The sequence below is a fragment of the Mytilus trossulus genome, chromosome 9, assembly GCF_036588685.1.
Source record: "Mytilus trossulus isolate FHL-02 chromosome 9, PNRI_Mtr1.1.1.hap1, whole genome shotgun sequence".
NCBI classification, from domain to species: domain Eukaryota; kingdom Metazoa; phylum Mollusca; class Bivalvia; order Mytilida; family Mytilidae; genus Mytilus; species Mytilus trossulus.
Window position 1 is genome coordinate 50022917 of NC_086381.1, and position 12304 is coordinate 50035220.

The 12304-nt window shown below is 30.1% G+C and overlaps 1 protein-coding gene across 1 annotated transcript; it reads left to right on the plus strand.

The window, feature by feature from the left end:
- The first annotated feature begins 1072 nt into the window (after nt 1–1072).
- On the plus strand, nt 1073–9113 carry LOC134683061 (zinc finger and BTB domain-containing protein 18.3-like). Its single transcript, XM_063542102.1, has 5 exons — nt 1073–1138; nt 3425–3560; nt 4126–5276; nt 6605–6714; nt 7262–9113. Exons 2-5 carry the CDS (start codon nt 3432–3434, stop codon nt 7762–7764), a joined length of 1893 nt encoding a protein of 630 aa, XP_063398172.1. The 5' UTR covers nt 1073–1138; nt 3425–3431; the 3' UTR covers nt 7765–9113.
- Nucleotides 9114–12304: the final 3191 nt, after the last annotated feature.

Consider the following 12304-nt stretch of genomic DNA (forward strand, 5'->3'; position numbering starts at 1 on the left):
TATATATATTTTATTGTTGTTTGTAAAGTGACGCGAGTCTCATTCTCAATATGAGTATGTAAACAAGTAAGAAAGGTATACAATTATATATGTTATGATAGCAGAGGAAATTGAGTTACACAAACTTGATTAGTAACCTCATAGTTATTGTTACTAGCATCACATATTAATCAATTCCTATTGCAAGGTAACTTCAATTATCTAAGTATTACGTAAGGACTTTTTTTAAAGGTGATTTAAAGTAATTACATTAAATTATCTTTAATTTATATGTGCAAGGAGTGATTCACTCTCAGCAAACGGGCCATAAGTGTGTAAATTACCAAATTATTCATATTTCTCCTTGTTTGCATATATTTAGAAGAAAATGTCATAACATATATATTTTTTACTTGTCATTTGTTCAAATTGTTTTCCTGGAATGCCTACTTTTTTAAAAGTATATTTTCCTCGAATGGTAGTAGAATAATTTGAATAAATGTTTAACGGGGGGTCGGGATGTCGTTTTTTTAGAACAAAATTTAATAAGAATTTGAAAAGTAACTATATCTTATTATTTTAGACCTTACAAAATCATTTTTTTCAATAAAAAAAATCGAAATGGAATGGATAAAATGAAATATGTAATAAAAAAATAAAGGAATGAAAAAAGATGCATTTATAGAGGTTTTTTAAATTACTAAAATTAACTGGTATCTTATAAAAACTTGGGTATTATTTGTGAGATGTGACAATTAGCGATCTAAATTTTAAGTATCTGTAAGTTTAGTTTATGTGTGATTGTGAGATGTGCTTTGATATGTTCAGTGGTGCTAAAAATCATGGCAAGTTGTAGTTGCAACATTGTAGAAAATTGATTCAATATCCAAGACTGTATACAAATCTTGCTGTCACTAAACAAATCCTTGATTCAATTAAGTGGCGGGACATTATCAAATTCACTTCATATTGTGATAAGAAATATCAAATCTGAACCCAATATGTTCAAATGTTTTCAGTATGATGGTCTTTTTTTAATGACGCCAACACGGATTTTTTTTCATGGTTAGCGAATCCGATTTGTGGTTTACTTCAAAGTCTTCCGGTTTGAGTTGTAAACAAAAGAAAGAATACAATATGTAAACATTTTAGTCGAAAAGTAAGCAAACGCATCATCATACTATTTTGTACATGAGCAAAATGAATATATATACGATTTCTGATTAACAAATTCGGTTTGTTCGAGATGGCAGTTAGCCAATGATCTAAACTATCTGAGTATCCCTGTACCAGTTCACTACCCGTACTGGTGGTACCAGGGAAATGAACATCTTGATATTAATACCTTGTATGACCATCTCAAAAACTGGCTTTATAACAGCTACCATAAGGCTTTAACACACAATAATGACTGGTCAGTTTAAACAGAACATAAACAATTTTGCTGCACATGAAATATAAATGGCAAAACATGTTGCACGAAAATATAAACCCTTTACCAACCTCGTCGAACAGCGCAGAGCTATTTCAGCTCTTCGTATTCTAATTCAGACCTTGATAACTAATGTTTCTTTGATTAGTATTTTCATTTCACAAGTATACATGTCTATTCTTAATCTTTTCACAAGTACATCTTATATATATAATTACATCATGTACATGTAGTAGGTAATATGAGGCAGGCATAACCTGTGAATGGGGACGAAGTCTGTATGTACAATTTTTTTTACTTCAATCATGTTGATAAAAGAAACCGAAATACCGTACGCAACGTTCCCGATTTTGGTTCTGTTGTTAGGGAATTAGCTGTGACGTTCTTTAAGTTATGACGTCATATTCGATGTAAACAAAAGAAACGCTTCCATCAGGTAACGTTTTTTTCATATCAAACAATTATTAAAATTGAATTTGTATTGAGATCCAATCTTCTATTTTACTAGACTGATAAATATAAAAAAATTTCAAAGTCTCATGCAAACAAGACAGATATCTGTGCAAATGCGGGGAGAACCGGAACAGGAAGTAGATCTGAAAAAAAAGTTAACGATTTTGAGTTCAGTAGTAGAATGAAAAATTTCGGGAAATTTTCCCCGATTTTTTTTTTTTATTGATTTTTCTACCGTAATTGGGGACGAATATTCTTTTATAAGAAATAATCCTGATTTGGAGTGTACACAGATTCCACTGTACCCTCGCAGCAATCAAGGGGTGCTCCATTCATGGAGGGATCTTAGTACATACATTATTATACAATGGCAAAGTCTTGTACAAGAAGGGCGAAAGATGCCAAAGGGACAATCAAACTCATAGATCGAAAATAAACTGACAAAGCCATGGCTAAAAAAGAAAAAGACAAACAGACAAATAATAGTACAAACTATCCAGTATTAAGTTGAAGAAGCATCTAAAAAATTGTTCCAATATAAATTAATTCATTTAGATATTCAATTCATTATTTTGCTCCTTCACTGTACAATGTACATGTAATATTGTTCATTTTGCTTCATCCAATATTCTTGTGAAGCGATTTTCAGCATTTCTGTTAGAAGGTGATATCTATATGATGATGTTTTATGCAGCTAATGTTGTACCGATCCCAACAGCAGACATGTACATGCATATCTTACTTTGCTGAAGATTATTGCTGTTTACAGATTATCTCTATCTATAATATTCTTCAAAATAATAACTGAAAAAGGTGTATATATATATATACACATCTAATACCTTAAAAAAGTTCTTAATTGAATTAAATACAATAACTGTATTATATATTATGATACATGTATCAAGGTTGTCATTTAGGAGAGTCCATTTTCTGGACTCACTATTTTCAAAACTGGTTAGTCCAAAGATACATCAAGATTGAAATATTTTGTACAAACTAAATTCAATACACATATCATTTTATAGCAAAAGTTGAATAGTATATTTGAATTCAATGTCATTTCATTGCTTTATTCGGTCATGGAGATTTAATTAAAAAAATATATTGAAATAAAATATCTTCTTTTAACTGTTGGACACACTGACCATGCTGACTATGGCCAACAATCAATTCAAGTGTCCCTAGACTCTCCTTCAAAAAAGTAAGAACTCTGATGTATGATTTTACATTATTCAAAAGATATAAGAATATGTGATATATATATATAAGTGCCAATGAGATAACTCTCCATCAAGCTCACAATTTGTAAAAGTAAACCATTACAGGTCAATTAGAATGGTCTTCAATGCGGAGCATTTTCTCACACCAAACAGCAAGCTTTAAAGGTCCCCAAAAATGACTAGTGTATACATTTTTGTACTACATGTAATACATGTAGCATGCATATTAATTATAATGGCAATTTTTAAATGTAAATGTTCACAAGGCAACAGTTTTGGTTTGCTTTTAAAATTGATAAGTTAAAAATAATTTTGTTTTTTCCTTGTTTATATTTAGATCCAAGATGATCACATATCAGAAGGTGTACACAGATCATGTACACTCCAGTACATTGATGAGCCAGTTTACACAGCTCTGGAGAAATCGTTTAATGTGTGATGCAGATATTGTTACAGGAAATACTGTTATTAAGGTATCAGGAAATAAAAAGCAAAATGTCTGTTTGGTCAACTATATTTGTTGTATGGAAAGATTGTAAGGTGTATATGTTTGTCTGGCAGGTATCATCTGACCGCTTCACCTCATGTTCTTGGATCATGTTGAGTTCATGTTATACTTGCAGTAAAGATTTATGTTAAGAACTATCAACATAAAACTAATAGTTAGTAAAGAAGGCAAGACATTTCAGTGTGTGCACTCTTGTTACATATTAAAGACACTCCAGAGTACCATTTGGTACATTTTTTAACAAATTGAAACTTTGATTTTCATCTTTTTCACTATCTTTAAATTGGCACCTTCTATTTGTGTGTTTGTTTTTTTTTAAATCCTTTTTGGTTAAAAATGGTTGATTTAATAAGTTATTAAAAACCAAACACCAATATGAAAATTTAAACAAATTATGTCTCATGATACTTAACTTTATTATGTTTATAAGACATAAGATGTGGTATGAGTACCAATGAGACAACTCTTTTAGCATATTTTCATTTTTTTGTTTGTTCATAATTTATGATTAAATTTTGAAAACTTTGCAGGCTCACAGATTGGTTCTTGTAGCATCATGTTCTATCTTACAGTCACATGACAATGTAGCAACAGGCACCGTTTTAGAGGTCACATTGCCTAGCGACATTCCACAAAAGGCAGTTTATATGTTTCTTGAATTCTTATACCAGGGTCACATGATATTATCTGAAGAGAATGTTGAGGCCATTGAGAAAATTGCTAGACTGTTACATGCAGGAGATGTTTTAAAGTGTTGTTATGATTTTGCCAAAACAATAAAGTCAGAAACTAACAGACAACAAGAAAAATTTAGTTTTCATGAATTAGTGAGTGTAAATCATATTAGATCAACAAGTTTCATTAAATCTGTTTCCATGGATACATCTCAAGATGACATCAGAGATGATCAGTATTCAGGTCAAAGGTCATCAAAAATGGAAACTGCTTTGTCTCAACACTCTGAACATTCATTGCAAGGTAAAACAGCATCATCTGTCTCTTTTTCATCTTCGCCGTCTGCTGTCCAAAAACATAGATTGAATTTAAGTGATCAACAAACATCAAGTTCTTTGCGGACAAAAACAAATTCATCAACTGTGTCAGATTTCTCGGACAGCAGAGACAATTCTTCCTCACATCATGCACATGGCATTATTGATTTGTCTGATGACTCTCGTCTCAATTCACAGCCCGTTACTTCTAACCAATCACAAGTGTCTTCTCATCGTAGAAACAGTGATCAGACAAGATCATATTCAAATGAACACCAAGCAGGATCTAATGTTAGTTCAAAGAGACGACATAGTGATCAGAGTAGACCAAATTCAACAGAAACAACTCCTACAGCTAATAATCAAATGGTGACGTGGGCAAGATCACATGATCAATATTGTCGATCGTTGTCGGAGGAAAGTCTCAACCAAAACAACCTACCAAATGTTTCCTTGGGAAGTTACCCAGCTCCATTTGGATTTGCCATGCCAGTTATTCCTTCAACCTTATGGAGTGATAAAGCCATGGTGCAGCATTTTACATCACAACAAAATATTAGAAGTTCGTCCAGTAATAGTATTAGTTCATCAACTAGTTCTAAAGCTAGTACCAATCATCAAGGAACCAGAGTTAGTGATTTTCCTGATCTTCCCATATGTATAGAACAAGATGATTCAGATGACAATAGGTATGCAAAAATAAAAAAAATAGAAAAACAAATGATATGGGGTATGCATTCATAACACGAAATCAGTACATGAACAGCATAAAACTCATAAAAAGCAATGGATATGGGGTATATATCAATGACATGAACAGCAAAAAACATCTCACAAAATGCACAAAATCAGTGTTTTTATTGCTGTTCTTTATCTCAAAGTCACATTGAGGCCTTCAAAGTCTGTTCTCAATGGGTTAATCAGGGATATGGCATATTGCAACTTGAGAAATTTAAACATTTTAAAAGCAATTTTGATTAAACTTTTTAAAAAATACAAAGTCTGCGTAATGCAATATGGATTTTTTTCTTAAATTTTGATATTTGTTTAAGATTTTGTTTTGTTTGCTTGAAATCTAGATTATTTTTTACAGTTAAGTTTTAAACAACAAATGACATGATTTTTATGCAGTCATAATGAATATTATAGCCCAAAAATTATATCTGAATTGAAATACAGTTACTGAATCAAAACATGTGATGTGTTTTTAAAAAATAATAATGCTTAGGAAAGGTTAAAAATCAAAGAATTTGTAAAAAAAAAAATTCTATGCTGAACATTTTGAAAGTTGTAAACTGAACTGCAAATAGATAAAATGTAGTTTTACATATATTATTGAACACCAAAACTTTCTTCCATATATACATAAAAACGGTTTTGATATACATGTAGTTTGCATATTATGAAGGTGGTTTACTTACCTTTTAGCAAACACATGGTTTGTTTTATGGTACTTTACATCTACCAATGTCTTTTGTTAAAGCCTTGTGTTATTGATATAAAAATTTGGAGATATGCAGGTCTGTGCCAAAATGTTTTAGGGTTTGTCTAACGGAAAGAGAATTTGAACTTTTCTACTTTATATTCAACAAAAAATCTAAAAAAATTCTTTCTGTCTGACCGAATGATCTTTTGTCTGACTTTTTATTGGTCAGACAGAGTTTGGAATACACTGATATGCCAGTGGTATGTTTGCCAATGAGACCAAAGGAAGAGGATGTAAACACTAATAGGTCTCTGTACTGCCTTCAACAATGAGCAAACCTTTAATAGGCCTCAGCATCACAAAATGGACAGAATTCAAATGAGAAAACCAACAACCTGGTTTATAAAAAAAGACCCACATATTTGTACAGATAATCCATTATGCAAAGAAAGAATTCAAGATTATAGTTATTATTATCCGATTTAGGAAATACTAGTTATTGAATCCATATGTGACAATGTGTGATATGAAAGGGAAAATGTGGGTTATTGTTGAACAAATATCCAAATGCATTTTAATTTTTATTTACAGGTTGGTTCTGGATGTCAGTGAAATAGATTTGTCGATGATTAAGACAGAAAGTATAGAAGAACCATTGGATCTACATGTCAAAGGGGCCTTTCAGTTAGAAGAAATTAACAGTATGTTTTAGATGATCGACAAATGTTTTATGTTTTATGATATACATGTGATGCAAATGGCAATCAGGTCCCAAAAAATCTGATAAATTGCAAAACATATTTTTACTTCCTCTGGTTTTGTTTTCATATGATTCAACCAAGAAAACAAGTCATCATGGTTCTTATCTTACCTTACTCATCATAGATTCCTAGATTGAAATAATTTTAGAGTAAAACAAGTTCAACTTTCTTATCTATTTTAATCAAGCTAATGGGAGACAACTCTGAAGTCTTTGGGTTTATTTTGAATCGTAAATATCCATTGCTAATTTTGTGAAAAATTTCAATTAGTACAAACTAATGTATTTTTAAAATTTAAGGAAAGTTTAATATGCATGCCCCAATCTGTATCTGAACAGAGTAAAGTTTTATTTGATAATCAAAATCATGAATTTAGAGTTCTCAGACTGTTCAGTTCAAATTGAAGTTTTTCTTCATGCTGACTATTTTCTTCTTTAATTACACAATTTTTCACAAATTAATTCTTATTCTAACTTATAATTATAAGGAAGGCCTATGGTATCAGAGTCTGGTATGGTAAAAACAGATGTCAGCAGCAAACCAGTTCAGGAGAAGCCTTCAGAGAACCAATCAAGGCAATACCCTGGTACCATCCCATACAGTGCAGCTTACCAACAAACTGTAAATAATGATTATTCAAAACAGTGGTCAGCACAGCTTCAGTCAGCCGTAGTGAAAAAGAGACCTATGAGCATGTCATCAAATGTCCGGAAAATCATTCAGGACCTTAATTTAAATAGGCGAGCGCTGGCAAGTCCAGCTTCACTTAATTCTCTTGCTGTTGGAAATCACAAACCTATAAGGATGCCCGGAAAGAATAATTATAAAGTCTGTTCCTTGTGCTATAGAAACAAAATCAGAACAAAATCTGGGTATTATGTATACAGTTATTATAAATGTTCTGTTTGTGATGTACCTCTGTGTATCGGTAGAAGGAAATGTTTCTTAGAATATCATAAAGAGGCAGAAGTAAATAAAGAAAAAGACTAAAATCGTTACAAAACTATATAAAGATGTTAAAATTCCTTTACTAATAGATAAGAATTTTGTATTTTTTCATTTATGAAAGACACATCAAATCAAAATAATTTTTGACAATGAGGCAGCTGTTTCATTTTTGTATCTCAAATATTTGGTGCAGTTATTGTTCTTGTCTCATTACTTTTTTTCAATTCAGTATTTTATTGCCATTTAAACTTTACAGTTTGTGACTTATCACAAAAAATCAAATTAAGAAAAGAACTCAATATGTATATATATATACAGGTTCAAGTTAATATTAAAGGGTCCCCTGCCCTCAGTTCTATTTACTTTTTGATAAGGGATACTACATACCAATGAATTACATTCTTTTCTTTAGGGAATTTCTATGTGGTACTGTACCAACTTAGTACAGTCATTCGCTGGCTGTTCCTCCATATATATATTTTAAAACAGTTTGATTCTTATTAAATAATTAATACAATTGTTTCCATTTTTTTTTCAATTTCATAATTTCTAAGTTATCAAACAAAAACCTTCCGCTTGGCATCGTAAGAAACAAATACAATCAAGTTGGTTAAAGGGAAACAACTGCAATTTACTAACCTTTAGTGAGTTGAAAATAAATGTACATGTATTCTGATTGGTGACACTGTAAGTTCAGAATTTTTACATGCATTTATAATTGTGATTGTAAACAACCTTAACAAAGGGTAGATTTATTATTTTAATTTCAAGAAATATTCATCTAATATTCATTGAATAATGATTTCAAAATTTTACTTTTTACAATGACCTATCCCGCCACAATGTTAAAAAAAAGCATAAATTTCTCAAGTAATAATAAGGATAAAAACTTGTGTGCTGTCTACCAAATTGTTTCTTTTGATTTTTTTGTGTGATCTATTAATTTTTGGTAATTTGTATGCAGTTGCAGTGGTACAAATATTTTGCCAGAGGATTTCTGTGTTCAGAATTTATTATTACTTAATATATAATTATTAATATATACATGTAGATTAATGATACATATGTGTGAAGTTATTTTGGTTGTGACATTAATTGCAGTATTCAGTACAAAAATCATATTTGTCATGTTTTTGTCTTTTTATTTTGTTTGAGTTCATTATTTGTTGAAATAAGAATAAGGCATCAAATTTTGTTAGTCACAAATTTTATAGTTTTAATTGTACTTTAAGATCAAGACTTCATGATAAAATAATCACTATTTTGTGTTATATTTGCAAATATATACTGCTTAAGTAACATTAATCATAACCCAAAAGAAAAGAAAAAAAGGGGAAGGGGGAATGGGTTATGCTCTTTATTTAAAGGGGCTCTAGCTAGGAGATATATGATTTTTTGTAAAGATTAGAACTTGTTCTAAATCTTTACTTAGGCACCACCCTCCCTAACAACAGGACAGGTTAGCTTCTGCTACTAAATGTATTCACACTAAAATATAGTTCCCTATGGTTCATATGTATGTGCACATAATACACAAATAAACTGAAAAAAACTGGGTATATTATTTGAGCAGTTCATTCAAGAATGTATGTAATTAAGGTGTGTTGATGTGCAGGCTTTTTTAAAAACATTTTGATTAGGTAAATGGGTATTGATTCCACTAGTATGATTGACAACTGTCATTATCACTAAACTATCAGAGACAAGGTGGACCTTTAATTACAATGTCCCACCTCCTAAACTGCCAATCAAATAGACCACATTACCTATCAACCTCAGTCTTACATAATTGTACAGACCACTCCAATATGCATCTAATTGAGTAATTCTTAATACACAAGTATTTGACCTCATAATTGAACACACAAATGTGTATATTAGATGTTTGATATTTATAAGGATGATAGATTTATTTATTGCCAATTACTTTTGATCTACATTACATAAAGTGATTCTGTAAATTATATCTGAAAGATAAATGATCAATGGATTAACAAGATCTTAAAAAAATGAAATATCAATATCAATATGAATATGTAAAGGTATTCAAGTATGGCTTATAATATACTTGATAAATTTCCAACAATCATCTGTAATTAATCAACAATATAGATTAGTTCACTTTTTTCAGGAATTGGCTTGAAACAGTTTTAAAATTTATAAACTTTGATTATAACAAATAATTGTTTATTAGTTTATTTCCCATCAATCATTATGTCTATTTTAGTCATTTCAATTTTTATTTAAATAGAAGTAGATATATATTTTTGCAATCAAGAAAGAATCCACATTTCAATAAAATAAGTTTTTTAATTAGTTTACGTTGAAAAATAAAATTGAAAATGCCCTGTTGTGAAAAATCCTTTAAAATCTGATCAAAAGGCACTCTAAAACTATTAATTTTCAATGCCATATAACCTCTATTTCAACTTACAAAATGCCCCAAAACAACATTTTTTGATTATTTTTGTTTGCACTTTAAAGCTTTTAGCTGTTGGTCTAAATTTATGTCTTACAAGAATAGTTGATAACATTTACTAGAAGAATTTTTGCATTTTTGTTTGTTTTTTGAAACATATTCTGAACCGGCTACATAATTTCGATTAAATATAAACTGCAGTTTAAAAAAAAATAGAGACTCACATTATTTTATTTGAGCTCATTTTATCCTCACACTGGAAAAGCAAGTTTCGTTCTAAAGACAAATGCAATTTTCAGCAATAGTGCTTTATGAATGTTCATTTTTCCCCACCATACCCTAATATGAAATAATTCAAACTACTGTTCTAATCTTTCCATGAGTGATATCCATCACTTTGATTTTTGTCAATCATTAATGAAAGTGTAAAAGTGAAATAAGTTTTCGCTTATAGAAGCCAATATGGTTTAGATATGTCAAAATAAGCTAAGAAACATTGATGATGAATTATTCACTTGCAAGTGAGAAATTTGACCTTTTAGAATCTGTATGCATATGAACTTCAATTTAACCCCTTAGCCTGAGATGGATAAGGCATGAATTGTCCTTGTAAAGTTATTTAAAGAAAAATAATATCAACATTGAAAGTGAAACTAACGTAACTCATTTGATTAACTTTTTACAAAAATCATTCTCATACAGGGAAAAACCTTGATAAATATATATTTTTAATCTATAATATGAAATTAAACAGACCTTGAAAAATCTAATTGCTCGGCTTAACTTATTTATATCTATATTTATGTTTAGATATAAAAATGTAAATAGATTAAGCAATGCATGCAATGTTTATATTCATATTGCTTTTATGATCATCTGAGGTTTCGTGGGTCAGCTTGATTGTTATTAGATGGTGTCTAGACTAAAATACACATAAAATGAAGCTTCACATTATGGAGCTCATGACCTGTAAACTCTTTATTTAAGACCAACAACAGTTTGGATAAATGTTTTACATTGTTATTAATCAAATTTGAGAATTTGAGTCAAATCGGTGATCATGAATTTAACAGCTAGTGCCCCTTTAAATATTTTATGAGTTTTACGTATTATCTGCTTTTTGGTTGCTTTTACTAAACATTTGGAAAGATGAGAAAAATATGACAGGATAAATTGTAAAATTTCATTTATTTTTTGAAAATTCTTCTTCTTCACAGTTAATACTACACTGTGGTCTTTCCATTAAACCATATTAATTCTAGTCACAAAGATATTTTATCCATATGCTAATGTAATCTATATTTTGAAATGGGCATTTTTTCCAACGTCACATTTTATTACTTTGTAAAGGTCACAAATCTCATTCATTCATTTTAATTCCAAGAACTTAAAAAATCTCAATTGCCTTTTAAAATTACACTAAAGTGCTATAATATAATATGCCCTGGATGTGAACCGTAATTTTTTCATGGCATAATAAACCATGATATACAAAAATATAATATACAATCAACAATCTTTTTTTTTCTCAGCTTAATCATAAAATTCAATAGCTATTACCAGTAAGAAAATTGTTTATGAAAAATGATCAGTATATTTTGTGGTGGATTATTTCATGCATGGAATGTCAAAGAGAGTCTGTGACTCTTTTATAAAAAAAATCTTCTGATTAGATTGATCATAATTTATACTGAAACGTCCGTGTAAGTATTTTAAGGGGTAAAATTATGTTTTTTTTGTATGAATTTTCTACATTTGTATATAATAATTTGTACAATGTTTTGTACAGATATACATGTATATATTGTGTACTAAAGTATATAAGGCAGCATTATATATTGTAAATATTGTTGTAGATTATTTTTGAGTCAGTATTTAATTTTTTGACATGAACATTCATGTTTATCTTCATCAGTGATTTTATTGTCGAGCCTGCGACTTTTGTCACAAAAAGCTCGACATAGGGATAGTGATCCGGAGGCGGCGGCGGCTAAGGCAGCGGTGGCGGTGTAAGCTCACAGCTCACTTCTTAAAAACTTTATATTTTAGAAGGTGGGAGACCTGGATGCTTCATACTTTGTATATGAGCCTCATGTTACGAAGTTTCTGTCAGTCACATGTCCAATGTCCTTGACCTTATTTTCATGGTTCAGTGACTACTTG